Raw genomic sequence first — 26,399 nt, 5'->3', positions numbered from 1 at the left:
CTTGTCAAAGAAGCTCTCCCTTGAAGTTTGAATTTCATGACTTCTCTTAGTTTCTGTTGTCAGCTAAAATCTCTTCCTAAGCATTGTTTTGATGAACAAAATACATGCCTCCCTTTTCAAGCTCTGGTGTAAGTCAATGACAAGGGCAGGCCTTTCTGTTCCTAGTGTCAGTCAAATCAACCCTTTGATGTCCTCTCAGAAGCTCCTTCCTGCAGGGGAAAGGATTCAGGGAATATTGAACAGGATACTCGGGGTATAGACAAACACTGCTGTGGGCTCTTGCCCTGCCCTCCTGCCCTAGGCCTCACCATCTCTTACCGTTCCATGCAGGGAGGTGTCAGAGACTCTCCTTTCCATGGATTAGTCTCTCTGAGGCAAGACTGTGTGGGCCATCATTTTGGAGTCTGACCTTTGGACACAATTTGTTTGGGTTAATTACGGAAACCCGTGATGTGTGGCCTGGAAAGAAGGCTTACCTGGTAAAGTACTTGCTCAGGAAGGATGAGGACCTGAGCTGAGATTCACCAGAACCTCTGGAAAGAGCTGGACACAGAAGCCTGCTCCTATAATTTTAGGAATGGTAAGATGGGAGGCGGAAATGGGCAGATCCTCCAAAGATACACCCACCCTTACCCATCCCCCACGCAATCTGTGTGTCTTACTTGAAGAAGTAAAATTCAGTGCAAGTCAGTGTCACAGAGCAAGGAAGCAGATCCTTCTGATCTCAGCAGTTTTGTAGACTGCAAAGACATGGGTTTAGGCAGACCAGAAGCCTGAATACTGTCTGGAAAGACATGAGAGAGCAACAGTCATTCCCAAGCTTTCCCCTGAGCCCACCTGGCTTCTCATGCCTCCTTCAGCTACTTGTCCTCTGAATTCTTCCTGCATGATTTTATCCATAGCAGTCAAGGTTTCATATCCAACTCCAGACTTCTTGGATTGAAGTTCTGATTGAGGCAAGTGACCATGTCTGGTTCTTTCAACTAGGATCAAGTTGTATGTCACTGCAAAGATTGTCACATCAAAAATACATTCATTGTTTAATAGTCTAGAGTAATCCAGGTCTTGGGAATTGGAGGCAAAACATCATGAAGTCTTTCTTGGCTACATAGGAACCAGAGGCCAAGGTAGGCTACAGGAGACTCTATCTCATAATATTCATAATACTACCAAAAATAATAATAAAATAAAATTACGTGTTGAGAAAAGAAATGTTGATTGATTAGAGGAAGGCTCAAAACAAAATTTTGATTGTTTGTTCTGTTTTTGACACAGGGCATAGCACTAGCTGTCCTTGAATTCATTCTGTAGTCTAGGTTGGCCTTGAACTCAACAGAGATCTGCCTGCTGAGGACTGGGATTAAAGGTGTGTGCCAAGGGATACATTTTTAGAGAAGAGAAAAAAATGTATTTGGATTATGGGTAATTTAGTAACTTGAACCACTGTGTGAGTTGTAGCATTTTCCTCAATGGCATGTCTCCAGCTCCTTTGGAGGAGCTCTGATGAGACCGGATAATAACATTGCCCAGCTCTGTGACCAGAACTAACATCTCCATCCATTTAGCCACTCTAGGTGTGTATTTGACCTGGGAATTGCCTAGTTAAGAGAGTAATCAGTGGCCATGAACTAAGCGAAGCTTGTCCACTAAACTCTTATCACCTGTTTTGTGGTTTCTTTGAGTCTTGTGTCTATCACTCCCCGCTAAGCTTGGTCACAGGTGCTTAAAACAGAGTTCAATCAAAACTGAGTGCAGAAATTTGCATTGAAGATGGGTTACTTGTACTCACCCCAAGCCTCTGTTTCTTCATCTATTGAATGTGAATAATAAAGGGAATTGCAGAATGTACTATTATAACTCAAAGGTGATGTATATAAGACACCTCGGACAATGCGTGTACACAGCTGGTATTCAGTAATGGTGTCTATCTTGTTCTTCAGATAGTGTCTCACTATGTTGCTCAGGCTGGTCTCAAACTCCTGTATTCCAGTGATCTGCTCATTCATATCTAGGGATAGCTAGAACCACAATCATGTACCACTAAGGTCATTTTTATTCATTTATTCATTTTGAATTTTTGAAGTAATCTTTCATGCAGCTCAGGCTGGACTTGAATTCATTATGTAGCCAGTACTGATCTTGAACCCCTGATCTTCCTGCCTCCACTTCCCCACTGCAAGTGTGCACCATCACACCCCACTCAATTTTTCTTTTCATGTTGGGTTAAAAAAAAATGTCTGAATTTTGTACAATACCTGAAAGGAAAAGAATGTTTTCCAAGCTTTTCAAATGTAACCCAACAATCTCACATTTGTGGCCAAAAAATAGACATGAAGATTGCACTGAGCTTTTCTCATATCAGGGAGATGCTGAGGACAGCCTGGGTATCTCTCGGAAGGAGACTTAGCTTAATCACACTTGAATTGAAAGTTTATGTGAGTGTACATACATGTACATACATATGTTTACATGGATGATGGTTTCATTTGGGTGTGTAGCATAACTATATAATATATATACATATATGTATCACATGGGGGTTCGGGTTTTTGGTTTTGGGTTTTTTTTGTTTGTTTGTCTGTTTGTTTTTGTCTTTTTGAGACAGGGTTCTCTGTCTTTCCCTGGCTATCCTAGAACTTGCTCTGTAGACCAGGCTGGCCTCAAACTTAGAGAGATCCACCTGCCTCTGCCTCATGAGTGCTGGGATTAAAGGCGTGTGCCACTACTGCCACCCAGCAGGAACATAACAATATTACATATATCTAATATGGATATATATTTAATAAAAATGTAAATATAGAAGCATAAGCCAGGGGCTAGGAATGTTGTTCAGTGGTAGAGCATTTGCCTAACCTGTGTGAGGTTCTGAGTTCAGTCTCAGCACTGCACAAGGGGAGGGGAAAGAGCACAGACAAAATGGGAGCAATGGCTTCCATCTGTTACCCCACTGCCCAGCATGCTCAGGCCATGAGGTTACAAGTTTAGGGCCAGCCTAGACTATACAGCACCCTGTCTTAGAAAGGAAATATTTGCACATGCTCACATCACAAGTGTACATAGAGGTGGTCTCCAGGTTGTCCTCAAAGGGACAGGGTGGTGGCATCTACAGATGGGATGGTTTGGAGTGTCAGTTTATTAAGGGAAGGGTAGAAATTACAACAGCTCATCCCCAGCACTGCAGTTTTCAATAAAAAAAATGGCACATTGAAAACTGATATGTCAAACTGTCAACCGTACACCTTCACTGCTAACTATAGATGGCGACCGCAGAGAGTTCAAAAGTTGAGGCCTTTGCATTTGAACTTCAGTCTCGTCTTTTTCTCTTTGTACTATGCAAGTATTGCATTTACCAGAGCGCAGCCATGATGAAAGGAGTTTCCTCATCTCTCCGCATGATCTTGTGCCCTGTGTGAACTTGGTTGCCTATATGGGCATTCGTTTTGTTACTGTTGGTGGTGTTCCCCCCAAACATTAAGTAGTCATTGCTTTGCATCTTTTCCTTACTTTAAATCCACGTGAATGCTCCTAGGCATATCCAGCCTTTTGACAGTGTGGCACAGCATTGTCGGCTCCAAAGTGTATTCAAGAACTGTACCATCTAGTTTTTGGTTTTTTTTTTTTTTTTTTTGAATTTTTGTTTTTAAGTCTCGTAATGTCTTAAGTAAGCATGGTTTTGTATTGGGCCCCTGTCATAGCTGTCCTTGGCCTCATGCAGCTTGCAGACTGCAGTTCGGTCACACCGCAAGTCTGTTGTGCATCTGCTTCCTGGGGACCCACTAATGCGTTCCCTGGAATGCGACACATGTACGATTAAGTGAGTCAGCATTTTACTGACAGACCAGGCTCTGACAGATCTCCCCATGTTTTTGTCCCCACAGATGACAGAAGGCAGGCACTGCCAGGTTCACCTGCTGGATGACAGGAGACTGGAGCTGCTGGTCCAGGTAGGTATTGGATGCTCACGTAGGTATTAGATGCTCAGGGGTAGCCCCTTTCTGCCCTCTCTGGAACGTGGTGGCCTGTGTCGAGGCTGCTCACCTAGCTGTGCCTAGAACTCAAAGCTTTAGTGACTGAGGGAGAGAGGTAGCTCTGGGGTCAGCAAACTTGGTCTTCTCATGACTTATCGTAGCTCATTGTTCCTGAAAGAATGCTGACGAGTCAAGCTGCTTTCTATGTATGAGCAGAAGCTCTTTGCAAAACCTATGATGCTAGAATGAGTTGTATGTATTTTACTTGTTTGTGATTTTCCTTCTATTTACCCAATCCTGGCCCAAAGATTTTTTTAAAGCAACAATAACAACAACAACAACAGAAACAAACAAACAGACAAAAAAGGCTGAATTCCTGTGGGTAGACTATACCTATGGCTAGCCTTGATGCCTTGTCAAAACCAACTCAGCTCAGCTTTCTCATTGAGCCTTGTCCCTCACCTACTGCACCCACATTGCAATTAAAATAGACAGAAGAAGAGTTGGAGAGATGACTCAGTAGGTCAGAGTGCCTATTCCAGGTTCGATTCCCAGCACCCACATGGTGGCTCACAGCCATCCAAAACTCCCATTCTGACCTGTGCAGGCACCAAGCATGCACAAACATACATGTAAAAAGAACACACCACACATAAAATAAAATGAGTAAGTCTTTAAAAAGAATTAGAGAATTAGGACCCACACAGTAGTTTGACCAGCTTTTAATCCAGATTTCTGCCTGCTTCTCTCCTTCCTCCCTGACCCCTTCTTTTCTTCCGCGTCCCTTCTCTCCCCTCTTGTTGTCTTTCTCCTCCCTTTTTTCCTGACTTCCTTTCCTTACTACCCCCACCATTCCATCTCCTCGAACAGGAGCAGTCAGTCTTCAGACCATCACTATGTACCCCTGACTGTTAGGCTCAGGGCTCAGAAGGGAGACCCTGCTTCCCTGGTTCCTGCACGACCAACATCAGTCATCAGTTGGACATCCTGGCAAATTCCAAGCCATACTTCTTCCCACCAGGCCCGTAGTATCCCCAAAGCTCACAGGCAGTTCCTTCTTAAACTGGGTTCTCAGAGCTTAGTGGTGACAATGGCATGAAGAATGATATTTTAAAAACCACACAAGCAAGCAAAAGCTTCTTTTGATGATTTAGGGCAGGTGAGAGGTGACAGCAGCGGGAGAGATGGGCAAGCAAATCGCTGCTAATCAGATTTGTGTTTTGACAGCCCAAGCTTTTATCAAGAGAGCTGCTGGACCTGGTGGCGTCGCATTTCAACCTCAAAGAGAAGGAGTACTTTGGAATCACGTTTATCGATGACACGTAAGTACTCTGGGTTTTCACGCCTTTGCCTCAGGCCTGAGTTAACACGCTTGCTGATTCTCACGGTTGGCGACAAGGGAGAAAGTATTTGTGTCCTGCTTAGCTATAAGTGTCTCAGTATGGAAATTTTCCCCTACAAACGTCATAAAGGAGGAAGAAAGGAACATGGAGCCTTTAAAAGTCTTGCAAATATCACCAGGTGTGGTGGCAAATGCCTGTCATCTCAGCCCTCGAGAAGTGGAGGCCAGGTGAAGGATGAAGGTTCTAGGCCACCTGGCCTGCATAAAGAGCTCCAGGCCTGCCAGGGTTGTGAAGCAGGATAGCGAAACAACAAATGAAGAAACAAGAAAACCTCAAAATGTGTGCTAATGAGTTTGAGTCTTTGAATGTGTGGTAATGCCCCCAATTCACTCATGTCGGTGATGGAAACACTAGGTTGTTCTTCATATGTATCATGAAGCTAACTTAATGTTTTGGCATTAATGGTTAGAACGTTTAAAGCCCAATTAAAAATATATACAGTTGAATATGGAATTCACTTTACCGCACCACAATCTAAGTCTCCATGCTGCCCTGGAAGTTGTTCACCTGTTTTCCGTCTATTTCCATTCTTTACGTTGACATGTTGGAGTGTGTGTGTGTCCCTGTCTGTCTGTTTTATAGCAACCTAATTTGTCTATATTATATATGGCCTGATATGTTATGAGAGGAATCCTTCCCTTTTCTGAAGATATTTTCCAAAGAGTTCTTTAAATACAAGAAAATATGTTCCAGACACAAAATATGCTGGCCAGCCACCACGTTCTTTCCGTGACTCTCACGATGGAAGTGGTTTTCAGTTGTTCAGTGGAACCAGGAGGAAAATAACCTCAGGAATGATTTAGTTTGTTTTTAACACTTTTGTACAGGCTAAGGATTTCTCACCCAGGGCCTCCACGAAATCTAAACAAACCCCTCAGCTCAGGCTGTAAAACCCAGATATTTGTTTAGAGGTGTACAACCCCCCCCCAAAAAAAACTTATAGTAGACTCAGAATGCTTCCTGAAGATGATTTACCCGAAGCCAGTGTGGGGTAGGGTGGGGGGATGGAGGAGGAGCGCTGTGCCATCACCCTCATCCTCTGAATCACTGGTGGAGAGGGACTTGATTGTCTGCCCTCTGCTGGATAAAATAGGAAATGGATGTGTCCGTTTTCCACAATACTAGCCAGAAAGCCATAGCAGTTCACATGAATCAGTGTTTAAGCAGTCACACACATGTAGGCAGAATCTGCATGTGAAAAAAAGGATATAAGACCTATGGGCATAAATACATCACAGCTGAATGATATGCTATGAACTGTAATTGCTACGAACACTATCATTTAGAAGGAGATCATATCAAGGTGAAGCTAAAAGCCCGGAGACTAGAACAATGCATTTATTTGTTTAGCAAATGTTCCCTGAGTGTCCACAAGCTACCAGATGGTATTCTAGGTACCGGGGATTTAGATTTGAGGAATGCAGTTATGATTCCCTGCTTACAAGAGTTCATATTGTAGTGCTTGTGGTCTGGTTTAACAAGCAAAGAGATGATAAGAAGATACCAGAAACTCTAAGTTCCCTGAGATCAGATGGAAAGCCGTATGAAGGAAAGCTGGGGAGGGGCAGTTTTAGATAGAGTGGGCCAGGATGGTGGCTGGAAGACAGAGTGCATCAAACACCAGGAACCAGCTCTGCAAACAAAAGCCTGATTGTCCAAAGATGGAACCCAGTGTTTTGTTTTAATATGATGTTTGTTTGAGACGGGACCTCAGGTAGTCCAGGCTGGCCTTGAACTCCTGATCCTGCTACCTCTGCCTCTGGGATTGTAGATATATGCCATCATGCTTGACTTGGTTTAGTTTTTAAGAAAAGTAGGGAAAGCCATTGTGGCAGAGTGCAGAAAGCAGGAAGAAAAGAGGTCCAAGATTAGCGCTAAGAGTGAGGTGGGAACGACCCAGAATCCTGTAGCTGTGTGATCAGACAGCAGTGTTTGACATTGCTGACACTCATGTTTCATATCTATAACCTGCATATAAGAATAGTCCTTTTATGGCAAATGCCCTATAAGGGGCCCAGAATAGAGTGCTAGCATTCTGTATTTCAGGCCTGTTAAGTAAGACACATAGAGTCCAGCACACAGGCACACATGCAAGAGAGGCTTTTCAGGGCACTGGAGTGCTCTCCCAGTTCTCTAGAATTGGGCCAGGTCCACAGGTTCCACAGGGGTGAAAAGGAGGTAGCATCCCAGGCAAGCATCACTTGAAACAAAACCCAATGCTGTGCGCTTGCTCAGTGGAAAGACACCAGCTCGAAGAGGGACTAAGGAGTGAGCAAAGGACAAAACCACCCATGGGTGAGCCCCATGGATCACGGAGATGGCAATGCACCTGCAGCCACTGAAGGACTACCTATGGTGGAGGAGCAAGCCTTAGAGCTACAGTGTCAGTACTGGGAAGAAGGGTCCAGACCATGCGACAGGCTGCTGGGGAAGCCCCAAGCACAGTGCTTTGTCCAGACGTTCTAACTTGCTTCAGAGAGAAAAAGAGAAAGATCTGAGCATGGTGCTGCCTAGCTGCGATCCCAGCCTGGAAGCTGTACTTCAAATTCTGGCCAGCCTAGGTTGTGTATAAAACTCTAGCCAGAAAGAAAGGGGCTGTAGAGAGGGTTCACTGGTAAGAGCGCTTGCTGCACAATCATGAGTACCTGAATTCTAAGTCCTAGGACCCAGGTGGAAACTGGGTGTGGTCACATGCATCCGTAATGTGGCACTGTGTAAGGAAGAGGAGGGCACATGGCTGGAACCTACTGGCTGCTAGCCTAACTCCTGGTGCAATCACAAACCATGCCACAGGGAGTATGACAGAGAGTGATAGAACAAGATGCCCAGCGCGCTCTTCTGGATTCCGCAAATCCACGTACGAGCACACCACACCCGTGCACATCACACACACCAAAAAGCGAGGCAGGACAGTATGAATGATTTCCTTGCATGACTTGGGCCACCATCTTCCTTGTCTACCCTGGGATTTGTGGGCTCCCTTCCAATACATTCTTGGGCCACAAAAGTCAAACCTTCCAGCCTTCCCAGGAACCTTGTGTGCCCCAACTCCCCTACAGGTAACAGACAACACCTCATGTCTGAATTACAGACAGCTGGGGAAGGTGTCCCCTGGCTCCACCTGTGTTTGTTTTCAGGAGTATGAGTTGGTCTTTTCTGGGAGAAAGAAGGTCTTGGATATTTCCACCTTTCCAAAAGAGCCTGGAAACATGTTTGTTACGTCTAAGGGTGTCTCTTCGGAAAGTCTTGGTCACAAACCTGGTTCTTTGTTTGGTAAATATTTTTGGAAGGTTTTTTTCCCCCATCGCTCCCTTTCTGTCCACCCCCGTGAAACCACTATCCCTCCCAGGGCACTGGCTGAGTTGCATTTTCCAGCTCCAGTGCCACATCAGCCTTGAGACGGTGGCAAGCTCAACGGAGGAAGGAAAGCGGGAAGGGACCCAGTCAATGACTCTTTACCCCAGCTCAGGGAGCCAGAAGAGAGATGGGGAAACAGACCACAGTTATGTAACAAAGGCAGCAATGCCGACCAAGTAAAGCAAATTCCTGACAGAGGGGGGATGGAATTCCTGAGGCTGCCCTTACCTAGGCTCCCCAGCTCTGTATGCAGGATGGTCGGCCACCCCTAGAGGGCAGTCTCAGCCCTCCTTCCTCACAAGGCGCCCTTCTGTCACCTCCCCCCCCCGCCCCCGCCCCCTTCACCCATTCGGAAAAGCTTTGCCCAGTGACCTTTGCTGATGAAGAAATAACAAATAGGCTTTACAATACAACAATAGCTTTGGATCCCTGTCCTTTCTGGTGGACCTGAGACAATGGGGCTTCCACGGCATAGACTCTGAACCAAAGAGAACACGAGGCTTATGGTTATAAGTGCTTGTCTTTGGTGTTTTTCTTTGTTTTGTTGTCGTTTGATTGATTGGTTAATTTTTTAATTAATTATATCTCATCATTATTGAGGAAAATACTTAAAAACGGCAAAATAAAAACATAAAATGGGCAATATTATATCCTAGTATTTAGACATAGGTAATTTTCTTTCTCAATTTTTAGAACTTTCATTCTGTTGATAAGACTATAAACAGACTTAGAACTATAAAAATCCTAATTTTAAAATCCAATTTATGTATTAGTAGTGGTCCATGCCTATAATCTCAAGATTCAAAGTTGGCCTGGTCTGCCATATGAAACTTGGAAAGCCTTGAACCTGACATGCCACAGATTTTAACCTTTAACCTAAACCTTAACCTTTAACTTTAATCTTTAACCTTAAACCTAACCATTCCACATATTTTAACCTTTATCTTTAGCAACTTTGAAGTGTCTTTAAATAAGTGTCACATTAAATATGACAAAATATAATGTAGGAGTCCTTTAACTTCAGCCTTCTGGTTTTTGTTTTTGTTTTTTTCCTTACACACGAAATCATGAATTCTAAGAAGTTCCCCAATGTTCCACCAAGGAAATCTTGGGGCAGTTCCCAGCATCCTTGTCTCGTAATTATGAAAACAGATGCACATAAACTGAGCCCAATGTTGTTACAGGAGTTAGGAAATCCCTTGATATCATGGACCCAATATTGAAAGCCCTGGATTCAAACCGCAGCCCTGCCATTTTCCTCGCACATATACTATAAGACACAACCTTAAGAGATAAAGATTTCCAACTTGGTTGATGTGTGAGGGACACAGTGAAGGAATCACTGAAAGGGCTGCTCCATGCTATGGTTAGGGAGATGGGTTTTATTAATAATGAATAAGAGAAAGAAAATATCCAGAGGCAGCTGGGAGAGGCCAGAGCAGAGAGAAGTAGTAGCAGACTGGACATGGCCAGGGTTGTCTATTAGAGAAGCGAGAGAGTGGGGGAGAGCAAGGACAAATCGCCTTGATTATAAGGGCAGTAGCTGTGGGGAGGGAAAGGCCAGGAAGCTAGCATGGACTTTGAAATGTATATCAAGGACTTTTGAGTAGGAACTGGGGGACATGAAGGCCAGCATGGGCTTGGATGTGCCACCACAATTGCATCAGTGGAGAGCCTTGTCCCTTCTGCTGGAAACCAGGAGAATGACTACCTTGGGGGTGGGAGGGGCTTTTTTTCACACATTCCCAAATAATGCTGGCTTTTATCAGACCTGACTGCCAGAAATCCTTCTATGGTCCAGCTTGAGCTCACTTCTAGACACATGGACTACCTGAGACCTAAGAGCTGATAGAAAGCATTTGCTCACTGAAGAGTAGCTGTTATTTATACCGTTACTATTTGGACCCATTTTTCCTACCGCTTTGTTTCTAATACTTAAAGGATATTATGTGTAGGTGTGTTTGGCCTGCATGTATGTGTGTGTGCCATGTACAGAGGGCCCATGGAGGACAGAAGGCGGCACTGGAATCCCCAGAACTGGAGTTACAGGTGATTGGTTATGAGCCACCATGTGGGTGCTGTAAACTGAACCCCAGATCCCCTGCAAGAGCAGCCAGTGTATTTCTCTGCCGGAGCATCTCTACAGTCCCTTTTCTATCTACTTATATTGAAGGGCAGCTTGGAATTTCCTGAGTTTGTCTTTTAATTATTTATTCAAGGACAAAAATAGACTAGAAAATGTTTTCTAGCTCGTAACAGATTTTGCTGGAATTCAACACTCCTTTCCCACTCCCCAGAAGTGGGTTCTGAAACTGGATTTAGTGTAAGAACATTTAAGCAGGCTCTAAGATGGATGGGCCAGTTGAGCAGCTTTGGAAATCACGTAAACAATCCACAGAGCGTGGAACCATAGAGGTCAAGGTCTTGAGAGAACTGTTTATACCTGCGAACTGGGGAGGCTCTGAGGAAAATAAATACTTAAACATCTGTAAGTCATGTGTCCACAGAAATAATTCCAGAAGGGGCTGACCCAAGCATGCATTGAAAACTGCAGTGTTGGACTTGATGGAAAACTTCCTTTTTCATAACTAAAACATGTTGCATTTAACCTTTCATATACAGTTAAAGATTAATTTAATTTTGTTCAGTGTCTTAATCTCCCAAAGCACTATTCATTTCTTATTTATTCTCTAAGTTTTTCTTTAAATATGTGCATGCTATGTATATGGATTTTCACTGGTTAAAAATGGGCAAGCACAACCTGACTGGTGTAAGATGAAATCTCAAAGCAGTTATAATGTTCATTTCCCTTATGACTAAGGATATTGAATATTTCTTTAAATGTTTCTCAGTCATTTGCGTTCTATCTTTTGAGAGCCCTCTGCTTATTCTATAAACCATTTTTAAATTGGGTTATATGTTTTCTTGATGTTCAGTCTCTTCATTCTTTTTAATTTTAGATATTAACCATCTATCTGTTGTGTTTATAATTGGTTTAAATCTTTCCCTGTTTTCTAGGCTGTCATTTTGCCCAGATGATGGTGTCCTTTGAAATATAGAAAACTTTTTACCTTCAAAAAAAAAAAAATGGGCAAGCAAGGGATGGTAGAGCAAACCTGGGCTACACCAAGGCTTTGTTTCCATAAATAAAAAGCACTATGGGTGATATGTTATACTTACTGTTATTCACTTTATTAAAATTTTAAATTTATTTTACTGATTTTGTTTGAAACAAGATTTCACTGAATATTCCCAGTTGGCCCAGACTTCTTGTATCGATCAAGGTAGTTTTGAACTCACAGAGATCCATTTGCCTCCACCCACCCCATGCCCAAGTGCTAGTATTGAAGGCATGCATCACCATCACCATGCCCAGGGAATCTTGCTGTTTTAATTTAAGGTTTTTGTTTGTTTGTTTGTTTGGTTGGTTGGTTGGTTGGTTGGTTTTCAAAGACAGGGTTTCTCTGTGTAGCCCTGGCTTCCTAGAACTTGATTTGTAGATTGGACGGGCCTCGAACTCAGAGATCTCCCTGCCTCTGCCTCTCAAGTGCTAATTTCAGATCTATATCAGGGAAATTGTTCCAAACAATTTTGTAAGCAGTCTCTCCAGCTTGTTTTATGACTGCATTGCACTTCTCTGCATACATTTAGATCGTTACTGAAACAATACCCTATAGATATTCATGTTATTTCCAGACTTTTAGCTATCAAAGTGAGTGTTTTCAATGTATAGGTTATTCTTCAAATGTGTAAGTTCTTCTTGGCAAACTCCTCCCATTGCAAACACTAGTTTAGAAGTAGACAGGTTCAAAAGGTTTGAGAGAAATGGTGGCGGTGGCCTCACAGCCCGTGGTATCCCTGCCTGGCATGCAAGCACGCTCTTTCCAGGCAGCTTTGCCAGCACTGTGTGTTGCTGAAATTACCATGCCATCCTTTGCTTTTGCTTCTGCTCACAGGGGTCAAGAGAACTGGCTGCAGCTAGACCACAGAGTTCTGGAGCACGATTTGCCTAAGAAGCCTGGCCCAGCTATTCTACACTTTGCTGTCAGGTACGTGTGGGCGCATCCAGCATTCACCTCCTTCTTTGGTTTTTAACTTCTATTTTTCAACATTTCTAGTCACCAGAGACAGTGAATAAAAAGAGAGTAGACCCCTTGAGAACAGGACCACGTGAAAGAGATTGTCTACTGTCTCGGTTACCATAGATACTGCGTAGATTTGTTTTCTTTAAAGATAAAGGAGGGAAGCATCTTGCTTTATCCCTCAAAGATTCTTAGATTAAATGTAATACTGAGAAACCTGAGAGATGTATTTTATTTCTTAATTCTGAAGAAAAATTTTATTCAGTAAACTTAGGATTCTTCGACTCTGAAATCTGAAACATGTACTGTTATATTTTATGTTGGAATAATGTGGGCTAGAGATGTGGAAACAATTGAGTTTGATACGATTCCATGTCTTAATTGACGTGGAAGATACAATGCAAACAAATCCCCAGAGAAATTCTCCTAACGCCTCAGAGACCCGAATTGTTTCAGGCAGAGTCAGACAAGGGTAACTCTCACAGCCCTTGCATGCTCTATGAGCTCTGTTTGGGAAAGTCCCTTAACGAGGTCCTGAAACGGATGCATTTAACTGAATCAGGGACTTCTCAGAGCTGGCCCAGGAAAATATTTTAGCATTAACTACTACCAATCTAAGAGAAATGGAATGCTTGAAGACTGGCCTTCCTGCCCCTTCTATAGCTTAAGATACCAAACATTACCAGTGGAGCCCACAGCTCCTTCTGTGGTAACCCTGCCCCTGCCTGAAACCTAAGAAACAGCTCTACAACCAATTTGTACGGCTGGGAGATTTTATTTTCATAAAACTGGTTCAGATGCGACAGATGGGAAAGGCACCATCTGCCAAGTGTGGCAGCCTGGGTTTGATACCTAGAACCTCCCCGGGGGACAAAGAAAACCTACTCCAACAGTTTACCTGACATCCTCGTGCATGCAGCCACACACAAAATAATAAGTGTAAAATCATTTTAAGCTAATTCCATCAGAAGACTAGTCTAAGATTAAGTTTAATTTTAGTGAGGAAGATACATCTCGTTTTATACTATGATGTTGGGAACCCCATCTTCTTTTCCCTCCTCCTCCTTTCTTTTCCTCTTCCTACTCCCCCTTCTCTCCCTCCCTTCTTTCCCTCCTTTTCCTCCTCCTTCCTATGATGTTGAGGCAAAGTAAGTGATGATACCATTTTACAAATACTATTGTAATTCATCTGCTCCATGGAATTCAGAAGCACAAAAATACTGTATCTCACCCTTTTTTAAAACTGTGGTTCTTATGCAAACTAACTACTGAGAGTTGCTGAGTCTTAGCTTGCCTGTGGTGTGTTCATAGCCCTGGGGTGGGGGAGGGGAGCCTTGTTCTTGTTGGTGTTCATTTTCTCAATATTTGATTTTGGGGTCTGGAGAGATGACTCAGTAGTTAAGAGCACTGGCTGCTCTTCCAGAGGATCTGAGTTTGATTCCCAGCACCCACATGATGGCTTCAAACCTTCCATAACTCCAGTCCCAGAGGATCTGGTACCCTCTTCTAGCTTCCATGACACATGTCACATAAAATTAAATTTTATGAGCTCTGCATGAGATTTTTTTTCTTGCCCTTAACCCTATTTGTTGTTGGTTGGCGTTTAATGGTGCTGGGGATTGAATCCAGGGTGTTGCCTGTACTAAGTCTATGCTCCACCACTAAGCTGCGTCCCCAAACCCCTAAGAATTTTATTAATGCCCAAGAAGGGGGGCACATAGAGATGACTTGTTTAAGTGTAAGTCATGGCTGGAGAAGTGCCCAAAGATCCTAAAGAAAACCTGGAGTTTACTGAAACACAGTGAGTGAGACCTGTGTGCCCAGGACAAGAGAAAAGGAGGAACAGCCAGAAGCAAGGAGAAAGCTGCCTGCTGGCATTGAACAGGAGTCAGAATGCAAAGGGAAAGTGGCTCCATGCCAATGAGGTGCCTGTCCATGAGGAAGTTATCACTGTGGACAGTTCAAACTCAGATAAAGAGAAGTTCCTCTCCACCAGCTTCAGCCTCTGCCTCTCCTTTCAGTTTCCTGGCTTGTGGTTTATATCCTACTAAGGAGAAAGAAAGTTCTGTTTCTTTGCTCTTGCATTCCGCAGCTGTCCAGCCTCCTGTAAGCACATGGGCTGCTCCTGGCTATGCTAAAGTCTGGGCACCCTCAGCATTCCTCCGCATTAATCCTTGTGTGCACAGGCCTTGTTTCTGCTCAGCAAAGGCATTGTGTCTTCGGACAATCTTAACAAGTGTCATTTGTTTAGTGACCACATTTGTGTGCCTGTTTTTGACAGCTGCTGTGGTCAAGCGTGTGTCTGAAAATTCCACAGCGCAAACCCTGCCTTCCCTTCCTGGCTGTCGTCCTTCACAAGGCCACGCTATCTTTTCCAACAGGTTCCTGGGATTCCACAGCAGTTGCTGGCTTGTTCCTGGGGCTTCAGCCCCTACTTAGCGCGTTATCTCAATTGTCCTGTAACCACTTGGTGTTAACTTTCTCCTCTCTGCTAGCGTATTTGAAACCCTTATCAAGGTTTTAATGATTCATGTAATTCATCCTCCCAACAAGACAGTGATATCATCATAGCCTTTATTATTCCAATTAAGCAGCTGTTGTTACTCTGGCTAAAGAAATGGTGAGGCAGGATAGAACTCTCTGGACTCTGAATGGACTTCACTGAGATCACGGATCAGAGGATCCAGTGCAGGGACAGCTAGAGAATGACTTTTGTCACACACACTTGTTTGTCTGAAGGTCTCACACCTCCAATGAAAGAATACAGAATTGTTGGTGACATTTCTATCTGAGGAAAGAACCCGTTAGGTTACCTGCGTTGACTAGAGAATAGAAGCAGGGAATTCCAACAAAAATTAAAAAATAAAAATTTATAAAAAAGCCTAGGTATGATGATACTCATTTGTAATACTAGCTTCAATGAAGCCTAAACAGGTGGATCCCTGGGGCTTGTTGGTCAGCCAGCCTGCTTAGGGAACTCCAGGTAGTGAGAGAGACTGTCTGGGTGCTGGTAGAGATGGGGAATATTATGTACACACGCACGCACGCGCGCACACACACACACAACGTGGGCAGCCCCCTAAGGAACAACACCTGAGTGCATACTCACTCACTCACACACACACACAGACACACACACACACACACACACACTGACAGTCACACAAACGCAACCAAAGGTATTACGTGACTGATTTGATCTTTGGACACTGTAAAGGTATCTGAAAGTCCAGAGGTCTTTTATGCATGGATGGCAGGTAATGTGCTGTGGTACAGGTCCAGGGATATCCTCATGCATAGACAGCAGGTGATGTATGGAGGAGACACACAGCACAGGACCCCTCCTGCATGGGTGTCAGTGACATACTGGGATACAGAACACGGGGCCCCTTATGGGTAGACATCGGGTGATGTTCTAGTGCACAGAGTACAAGGGCCCTTCATACGTGGCCATCTAGATGATGAGTTAGCACACAGTCAGAAAAGATCTCTTCCAGTGTCCATGCACGTCACTGTAATTCTTAATGCAAACAATTGGAAATACCCAAATGCTGACACTAGAGATAGGATAAGCGAGTCTGGCGTCTCGCAGCCAGCTGTAAGAAAGGGATATGAGCATGCATATGCTGTGTTTCATTTCCTCCGGAGGGAGGGCTGGGGACCAGTATCATCATTTTTGGAAAAATTGTCAAGCTATACACTCACTCTCCCCTTTAGAACCAAAGCCTCCACCTCACCCTCAGTCCTGGTCCCAGTTCTGCTGGTGTGCCCTGGACAGGGTTCTGTGGCTGAACCCCTCTATCCTTGTCCTCCCCCAACCCCGGTGAATCACAACTTCATTAAGTCAATGTTCTTAGGATTGTCCTCGTCTGCCTTGTCTTCCGGGCGCCTACATGATAAGGCAGGTTGTGTCTGAACAAATAAGAATCAGCATGTATTTATGACAGATATGAATAGAGTATCGAGAGGACCTCAGGATTCCTCTGTTACGTTGGTATGTTTTAGAAATATTCCAGGGGCAGGAAACCATGTGAAAGGAGCTACACTGAACCTCAAATAAGCATTTCTCCTTTCCTTCTTTTTCTTCATTATTTATTGCTTCTGCTCAGGAGATACAACCATGCATGAGGAAGCAGCTCTGCCACCCTCATCTGAAGGTGGACAGCCATTCCTACGTTAATTGCTGTGCCCATTCATCTGGTAGTTACCAGGTTCCTACCCTGGGTCTGGTCTTGTGCTGGTGCTGGCATTGCCGTAAGTGGTAGTGACAGTGTCCTGCTCTCCCAGCCACACTGGGAGGACACTGGCACTAAAGAAATGAATGTGTAGAGTCTCTTCTGGAAGAGATTCTGGAAAAAGAACATGCTTTCAGGATGGAGAACAGAAGTGTCAGTGCAGCCAGGCTGCTGGGTGAAGGAGAGTGGCCCAAGGCATCCTATCGCAGAAGCTGTTAGCAGCAAAGAACAGGAGATGAGGCAAGGAAGTATCAGATCTTGGGGGGAGGTTCATGCCAGGCCAGGAGAATAAGCAGGCTGGGCAGTGGGAGCATGCCTGGCAGGGAGCTGTGTGGCTGGAGAGAACCCAGAGGCCAGAGTGGCCTCCACGGCAGCTTGGAGTTCAGGGGCAAAGCACTGGTTGCAGAAGGCTTAAGAGAGTAATTGCACCACAGTTTCTGCAGCAGACTTGCTGGGCCTCTGGTGCTGAGTGGAATGGGGTGAGAGTGAGAGGTGGGGGTGCTGGGAGAAACCAAAGTAGGAAGGAGTCACAAAGGTCCAGGAAAGAAGTGAGAGACGGGAGGAGACTATGCTGTAGTAACTTGGGGATGACGAATGAGACCTTCAGGAAGGACTTATGAGAATGCAAGAGGAAGCAGACAAAGTAAACTGACTTTACAAGACCATCTGCAAATATAAAAATTCGTGTCTTTTTTTCTAATTTTAGGGTTTATGCAAATAAAGAAAGAAAGAGAGAGAGAGAGAAAGAAAGAAAAAAGAAAGAAAGAAAGAAAGAAAATTATGCTTATGACCCATTTGTGAATGGGCGGCCATAATTTATAAAGGCGAGCCATCTCCATGTGAGCGAAAACTCCCTCAGACTTCTGGGGATTTCTCCTCCGAGACTGGGGGTTGCTATCTCACAGCTGTAAATTATCTTTGGCAAACATATGCCTTTTTGGTAATAGAGCCCAGATGTGAGCATGTGTAAAGCTGATAGTGAGTGAGCCATTACAAGCTTGATTTAAACAGAAGTGCAGGGCCTGGCCTGACCTCACTGGGAAGGCTCCCAATCCCTCAGGGGAGGGCAGCAGGGCTGGTACAGTTTGGTACCACACTGATCCACCCGCTGGGACCTCAGTAACTTTCCCAAGCCTTAGCCCCTGAATAGCTCTTAGGTTCTCCATTCTGTGTGTGTGTGTGTTTCTCCTCCTTTCTTTTCCTCCTCATAGTTGCTTTGTCCCATACTATGCAAGTTCTCCCTGTGGCACCCTAAAGCATTGTTAGGGACACTCAGGACTGAACACTCTTCAGCTTGAAGGAGAATTCTGTTAGGAAATATGAGAGGAAAATATTACCTTTTTTTTTTCTGAATGGCTGGGAGCAAGGAGCCTTTGAAAGCCTCCTGAACACTTTGTGCTTTGCCATCTCATCCTCTGGCCTGCCTTTAGAAGTTAGGCCTCTGCAATGAGATGGACCAGCTATGGTTGTATATATCCTCCAATACCAGCACTCGGGAGGCCAAAGAAAGAGAATCCTGAGTCCAAGGCCAGCCTAGGCTGCACAGCAAGATCTTGTCTCCAAATATTGAAGAACAAGGAATGAGTTCTACTTTAAGGAGCACCATGACCACAGCGGTGGTGGCTGACAACTGTCTGAACTCCAGCTCCAGGGCAGCTGGCAGCCCTACACAGACATACATGCAGTCACAACACCAATGCACATGAAATAAAAATAAGCAAATCATTCAAGAAGAAAAGGGAGTTTCAGATGTGAGCAGGGGTTAAATTTCAGAGTGGAATGACGTTGGTGATGAATCGTTGACATCTCTTTAAATTCTCCCTGCAATGGACAGCAGTAAATTATTGAACAAACCTTGTTTTTTTTTATTCAAATACAAAGAGAAATAAAAAGAAACTCTACCGTGGCTATGACAGGATCCCGTGAATTATCTCACAGCCATTGAGGAGGTGGGTGACAGTAACAGGGCAATAGGAATTGTTAAAGAGGAATGTGATTTAAAAGTCCAGAGGAGGATCAGACTTCTCCCTCATGGCTTAGCAGAGGGTGGGCGGGGATGTGAGTCTTTCTTTAGCCCTGAAGTCAATCCCTTCTGGATTTGGAGCATCCCAGAACCTGGGAGTAACTGTGAGTCATTTACTATCTACCATGACCCTGTCAGTGGCCAGACCAATTCGGAACCTCCAGGTGGTGTGTGTTGGTTTCCATTTGTGAAGTTACACCATCCTAATTCAAGTTCAAGAAAGACACAGAAACTCAACTCATTTCCAGTCTCAAGTTTCTTAAGTTTCTTACAGATTTACATTTATGCTTCTTGATCAAATAAGCAGGCTGTTTCTGACTACTGTAGCCAGCTTTTAAAAAACAGGCCAGAGATGAATACCTGTGCTCTCCCCCACCCCCTCTCTGTGTGTGTGTGTCAGGCCAATGAAGAAAGAAGCCTTAGGATGCCATAAAATAAAATAACTAGTGTTGTGAAGGGTAGAAGAAACCATAAAATAAAAAGTTAAAATGTTAGGGCCAGTGACATGGCTGAGCAAGCAAATGCCCTAAAAGCCTGGTGACCTGAGTTTAACCCCCAGAACCCATGTAAAAGTGGAAGAAGAGAGCCAAGTCTACAAAATTGTCCACTGACTACCACATGCACACTGTGGTGGCCCGAACACCTCACATACACACAGACACACACACAGATACACACACACACAGACACACACACAGATACACACACACACAAATACACGCACACACAGACACACACACAGACACACACACAAATACACACACACACAGACACACACACACACAGACACACACACACAGACACACATACACAGATACACACACACACAGACACACAGACACACACGCACAGATACACACACCGGAATAGCAAAGATAATAAACTTTTCAAATTAAATGTGTGCTCCTTTGTTTAGGGTTTCCCAAGAGCTGGTATTTGGGCCCAGGTTGTCTATGGCTGGCTGTAAAGTGCTGAAAGGAATTCCTGGCCTCACCCACTGCTGCCAACCTTCTCCCCAAACCCCAAGTTCTGATAACCGAAACTCCCCATCCACGTCTCTCAGTCCCCCACCATGGACAGCAGGCTTTCCCTCACTCCTTACTCCTGTCCCAGCTTTTTTACTTCTCAGCCGTGTAGCCCTTGGTAGAAACAAAACACGTCCTGCTAATCTGGCGTGAGGGTCTGTTGAATCATCACATGTTAACGGCGAGGGAGGCTTGCAACGCACGTTAGGTGTTTGTGGGTTTTAAGTCACAGACTCTGCCTCCATGTGCTGAGTAGGTAAAACAGTCATTAGGTGAAATACAGCCTTTCACTGTGGAAGATTTGAGGCTGTCTGGCTTGGGTCTGACCCAGGCCTCTCTGCTTGGGGTGGTGGGCCTTAGCATTTGTCTTAATTAGTCACCAAACCCAGCTGGCCTCTTTCCGTCAGACGTGCCTCCCCTGCTTCGCTTCCCAGACAGATCCTTGCAAAACCATAGCCTTTGCTTGCCCTCCGGAGGTTGAGAGCACCCTGCTTTGAAGACACAAGCACTTAATAAACAGACCCTGGGGATGCTCACTCCTGTCCCCTCTCAGGTCACAGCAAGGTCCTTACACTCCTCACACAAGCCCTTCTAGAGAGTTTGGAAAACTCAGTTTCCTTTGAGAAGAAGAGCAAGAGGGCAGGCTCCTACAGGCTCAGCTGATGTCCTGTCTGGCTCCCCTCGCCTGTCTGGAAATGCAGGAAGGAGGAAGAGGAAGAGTGTACTTTTGGCCCTAAGCACATAGGAGAAGCAGAAAAAGCTTCTCTTGGGACTTTTCCAAGACTGCTGCCCTCACAGAGATGAAAGGGGGCACACTGGACTCCCTTCTGTACTAGGGCTGTGCGGCAATTGCGAGAAAGAGATGGATGCGCTTGGAGACCAAGATATGTGTTTACATTTCAGCCCAGCCTCATTGCATGGTGAAGGTGCCCTGACTGCACTGAAGGGTGGTTACCATCAGTAAACAGGGATCGATTGCCCTGTTCAGAGTGGAGATCAGGAGCTGATGAGATGCTTCTGAGGCATGTGCCCACATTGAATTCTGTCTCTGTGTGTGTGTGTCTGTCTTTGGTGTGTATGTGTGTCTATCTGTCTTTCTCTCTGCTGTGTGGGTGTGTGTCTCTGTCAGTCTCTCTCTGGTGTGTGTGTGTGTGTGTGTGTGTGTGTGTGTGTGTGTGTGGTGTGTGTGGTGTGTGTGTGTGTGTGTGCATGTGTCCCTCTTTCTCTCTCTCTCTGGCATGTGTGTGTGCGTGTGTGTGTTTACATATGTAGGAGCCTCTGGGTAGGCAGATATACCTAAAGTGCTTGGCAATGGAGTCTAGAAGACAGAAGTACTCTGCTGAGTGGGCTATCTCCCCAGCCAGAAGGAAGTTCTTAAAATTATCCACAGCAGCGTGGAGAAACTCAAGCGAGGCATGCTGGTCTGGCTCCACCTCTTGCCAGTCACCCACTTGGTATTGTTCAGAGTACAAAGTGATTGAGTAATTCTTGCCCACTTTACCCCTTTAGAAGATTGCCACTCAAGCACAGCCAAGATTTTAGTAAAGCGAGAGAGTATACTCACCCGAGGTGAGCATAAGTCATGACTGGCCAGGCAGCCATTGTTGGCATATTTTCCCATCCTGTTTCACATGGAGATCAGCTTTAAGATGGTAAGCAATTTAGAATCAGTCTAGGCCACATGAGAAGGTCACTGCAGCCTGGCTACATGTTTTATGCACCCCTGCCATGCAATTCTATGCCATATAGCATATGTCACCAACTGTGCTTTGCCCATGTCAGATGTCATGGAGTTCTGAAAGGGCAGATGGACACTGAGAGCCAGAGTGAGGTCCTGAACTCTGGAGACAGACCTAGGTAGGCCTTGAGATATAGACAAGAATACACCTGGCCCCACAGCATTGCTTTGACCTCTATAGATAGATACCATGATGTAAAAATGGTGGTTGCCCAAACATCACTAACTCTCCAAAGGAGAGCCCACCCAGACAGCTCCGATGTGTGTGTGTGTGTGTGTGTGTACACGTATGTGCATTTGGCGGTTAGAAGTCTACCACAGAAGTCGTTCTTCAAGTGATGTCCATCTCAGTTTTTGAGACAGGGAGTCAAAGATCTGGATCTTGCTTCATAAGCAAGGCTGTCTGTCTAGCAAGCCCCAGGAATCCTCCTGTCTTAAATGAGTGCCACCACATCTGGTTTTTTTTTTTATGAGCGTACCAGGGTTTGAACTCAGGTCCTCCTGCCTGCAGGGCAAGCACTTTACCTACTGAGCCATCTTCCCACTTGTCCTTTTCCATATGCCATCTTGCTATCTGACTGGCAGGCCGTCTCCCTCTGACTGCTGGCTGTATTCCCATGGCGTTGAGATGTCACGTTCTAGAATCCCTTATGAGGGATTATATAAACCATGAGGAAGTGAGAACATGTTGGGGGAGGGGCAGGAAAAGTAAGGACTGGAACTCCCCCAAGCAAATGTTCTTCCCAAGAAATTATCTTATGTCATGCTTGTGGTTTGTCTCCAGAGAGACACCACTTCCAAGAGCCTGGCTTGGTTCTAGAGCTGAACATTTAGCCTGGCAATCAGATTCACAGAATCCTGGGGAAATCCTGGGGAAATACTAAACCCACAGAAAAGAAACACTATAGTTTATGAAAAGGCCTGAATCAATAGGTGTAATATTTATTAGTCTAAAGAGTCATTGTCCCTGAAGACCGTCTATATTTTTCATACACCCCTTAGACCTGAAGTTGTCACAGGGATCCCTTTGACAGAATGGCGGGATTCAGAGAGCCAGTAACTGGATGCGGGACTAACCAGGGAAGAATGTCAGAGGCTAGTGAGAAATCGGATAGGGAGTTGTTCTCTGGAAGTAGGATTCGGTCAGGGGCCCAGGCATCAGAGATGAGTCCGGTATCTAGTATGACAGGATCTGTTTACAGCTGGAAAAACTACAGATCGATTTGGTGCTGGGCCACCAACAAGGTGGGGCCTTTAGTTCTCAAAGCCTGGGACCAGAACTGTTCAGGTTGATATGTCTTCTGCCTGGAATGGTCTTCCTGCCACTGTCACCTGCTGACCTCATACATTCTTTAAGACTCAGCTCAAATGCCCCTCTCCTGTGGTGCTTAGGAGATGGATTTCATTTTGGCAGCACGCTCCCTCTTATTTATCCGCTGAGTTAATTGCGTCCCTCTTGTCAGCCCCCATGACAGCGCGTTCACAGTGGGTTTCATTGAGAAGGTTCCTATAGGAAAGAATGACATTAACTTGGTTTATCATGGCTCCACTGCTTCCTAGCTCTGGCTGAGAGATGAGAGCATTACATCTCTGTCCTTCAGCCTTCTCCTTTGCAGGATGGGTTCAGAATTTGCTTCCTACTGAATCTAGTTTTACTGATGTGGGGGAAGAAATGATGTCTGTAGAAGAACACTGTATATTGCTGCTAGCGCTTAATTCGATTCTTTGGCAGCCAACAAACAGCTTCCAATTGCAGCTAACATAGAAAGAAAAATCATTGCAGGAAAATGACCCTAATGAAGCCTCAGAGGAGACAGGGGTTTGGTGGGACTCTGGAGAGCAGGAATCAGGACAGTGGCATTCTTTAGGATGCTGCCAATAGGACAAGTAAGATCCAGGTGCCTTTATCTGTAGGTCATTCCAGTGTTAAATTCGACCATGAAAGGATTGTCCTGGTCTAGCCTTGGTCACATGCCTATACACTGCACTCCCCTGTCCTCAGTCTCACCCATTCCTATCCAGCCAGCAGCCTTCTGGTTTTGCATATGTGATTCCCACTGCCAATCAATGCGGTGTCATTGACTCAGACACAGAATTTAAGGAGAAAGTGGTAGAGGTAGAGGGAAAATCTGAATGAGAATTGGATTTTAAAGAGACTGAAGGAATTACTATGAACTCGTTAGTGTGAAAATCCATTGCACTTGTGATCTTAGTACAATGCTGTTCTCTGAGAGGTGCTGGCTCCCTGAAACAATTCAGAGTGCCCATCTCCCTGGATAATAATAATCAGCACACTGTGTTGTGTCCATGCCTGCTGCCTTTCCCTTATGATGTATGATCTTTGAAGGAAAGGCTGAGTCCTTCTACGAGAATGGTGTGATACAGTTAAATAGTCTTTGAGCAAAATGGGTTGTCACTCAGTCATCGATTCTATAAACAGATTTGAACATTTGTATTTGGCATTTGCTTTCTCTAATTCTCTTCAACCTAAAAATGGAGATAAAACAATATGGAGAATTCTTGCATAGTGACCGGCTCATAGAGAGCTCTAGATAAATGGTTACTATTGTCATTACCAATACTGTCATTATTGTCCCTAATTCCCCCATCATCTTTCTCCATGTCTGGTGCCAGTCAAGTATTCAATGTTTGATAAATGAATAATTTCTAGTTATATGTTATATGTACACCCTTGATTAGTTTGATTGACTGAGGGTCTGTTGACAATGCATGATCCGTGTTCATTGCTGTACTCTCAACAATTTGAAAAAATAATTTTTTGTATAGCAGATATCTATTGAATACAGAATGAGGGCTTAAAGGAGGAATGAAAAACAGACTTAGGGCTCTATTGGTGTGACTTGGGGACTCTGAGCTAAGAGATCCCTGCCCTGGAAGAGCTTCTCCCTTCTCGACAACTCCAACATTCTACCTTAATCTAAGGTCTATCACCTGCTAACTGTTGCCCACGGGTGCTGACTTTGCTCTTTTGAAGACATAGAGAAAACATGTGTCCAAGCATGTTAATGCACTAATGATTACGTGTCTTGTTTTTCTTCGTTTGTATTAACATAACTGATAGCCACCGTTGCTGAGGGCTTAGCTTTCAGTACACATGCCGACTCAGCGCCTTGGAGAGATGGCCAGAAAGAGGAGCTGGTTAATAGCCTTCTTATCAGAGTCTAAGGATCCCAAGTCAGACCTAGCCTGTTCTGCAAGCAGAGCTCTGAAGTTCCACAGCTGCATCTGTGAAAAGACGAAAGCAACCGTGAGATTGTGACCGTTAAATAGAAGAGTGCATGGTAACCCCGGGCACACCTCAGCACACAGTAGGAGCCCAGTCAACAGCCAGGATCCTGATGCTGCCCCTTAGGCTCTTACTGGAAACCGCCTTGGGTTATATTCATAGATAGAGATTTAAAAGAAATGCAAAACAGCCTGGTGTGGTGGCACAAGCAAGCCTTTGCTCCACTTCTCCAGAGGCAGAGGCAGAGGCAGGCAGATCTCTGTGAGTTCCAGGCCATCCTGGTCTACATAGTAAGTTGCATGCCAACCAGGGATACAGAGTGTTTCAAAAGAAAACAAACAAACATAAAAAAGGAAAGCGACGGAAACAAAGGACCCCCACCGCCTGGTAGGATGAGATAGAGACAGCTAGCAGCAGCCAGCCTCTGGCTTCCCTCTCCTTGATAGCCACCACCACAAAGACTGGGCCCCTCTCTTCAAGTCCTGCAGTTTCCTCTCCACTCTGTGTCCCTTCCCACTTCCTGTGGTTCTCTTTTCTGCCTCTCTCTGCCTCCTAGGAGACCTTCTTATCCTGCCTCTCCCACACTCCAGGAGATTGTGTGATTAGTATGACCATTTCCATACAATGAGAAGGCTCTGTTGGGTAGTACTCCCTCTCTTCTAGGCCTCTTCACTGCCTGAGTCCTCTGAGCTGTGATCAGGGTAAAACCAACTTAAGCAATGAGAGGACCCAAAATATCACGAATGTTGTCTTGGTAAAGGTCAAATTCCGAGACTGTTTATCACACTGGCCTTAGAAGGCTCTGTTTAACTGGGGCGTTTGTATCTCCTGGATTTATTCTTTTGCTCAGCAGAATCTTGTGTCCTCTTGATCTTCCGATACAGTTCAAATTTCATCACACCCTTCAAGCCTGTTTAACAAAGTAAGGTTTGGCTGAGCCTCAACAGCTAGAATTTACTGTATGTGGACCTTGTACCAGGCATCTCATTTGCTGTGTCTCAGTCCCAGGGGAGCCCTTTCAGGGAATTGTCAGCGGCTTCACCTTATGCACAGGGTCTAGTTTAGACAGCTCACATCACATGAACCCGTGGGTCATGACCCTTTCACAGGGGTCATCTAAGACTATCTGCATATCCAATATTCATGTGACGATTTATAGCCAAGTTACAGTTATGAAGTAGAAACAAAAATAATGTTATGGCTAGGGATCTCCACAACATGTGGAAATGAGGAACTATATTAAAGGGTCTCAGAACCAGGAAGGCTGAGAACCACTGCTGTATAGGAATTCAGTGAGGACAGGGGAGAGATTTTCTTAGCA

General features: G+C 44.8%; 1 protein-coding gene across 5 annotated transcripts in view; it reads left to right on the top strand.

Moving 5' to 3' along the window:
- Positions 1 to 26,399, top strand: part of Frmd4b (FERM domain containing 4B) — a 188,411-nt gene that overhangs the window by 57,744 nt on the left and 104,268 nt on the right. For all 5 annotated transcript variants that reach the window (XM_041640430.1, XM_041640423.1, XM_041640414.1 and 2 more), the window contains exons 2-4: positions 3,879 to 3,944; positions 5,196 to 5,290; positions 12,685 to 12,777. In XM_041640430.1, coding sequence (XP_041496364.1) covers positions 3,879 to 3,944; positions 5,196 to 5,290; positions 12,685 to 12,777 — 254 coding nt within the window. The remainder of the gene's footprint in view (positions 1 to 3,878; positions 3,945 to 5,195; positions 5,291 to 12,684; positions 12,778 to 26,399) is intronic.

This window comes from Microtus oregoni, unplaced genomic scaffold (genome assembly GCF_018167655.1).
Source record: "Microtus oregoni isolate MIOR12 unplaced genomic scaffold, Mior012 000002F_ref0000024, whole genome shotgun sequence".
Classification (NCBI taxonomy): Eukaryota; Metazoa; Chordata; class Mammalia; order Rodentia; family Cricetidae; genus Microtus; species Microtus oregoni.
This window is presented reverse-complemented; position numbering and strand designations above follow the sequence as displayed.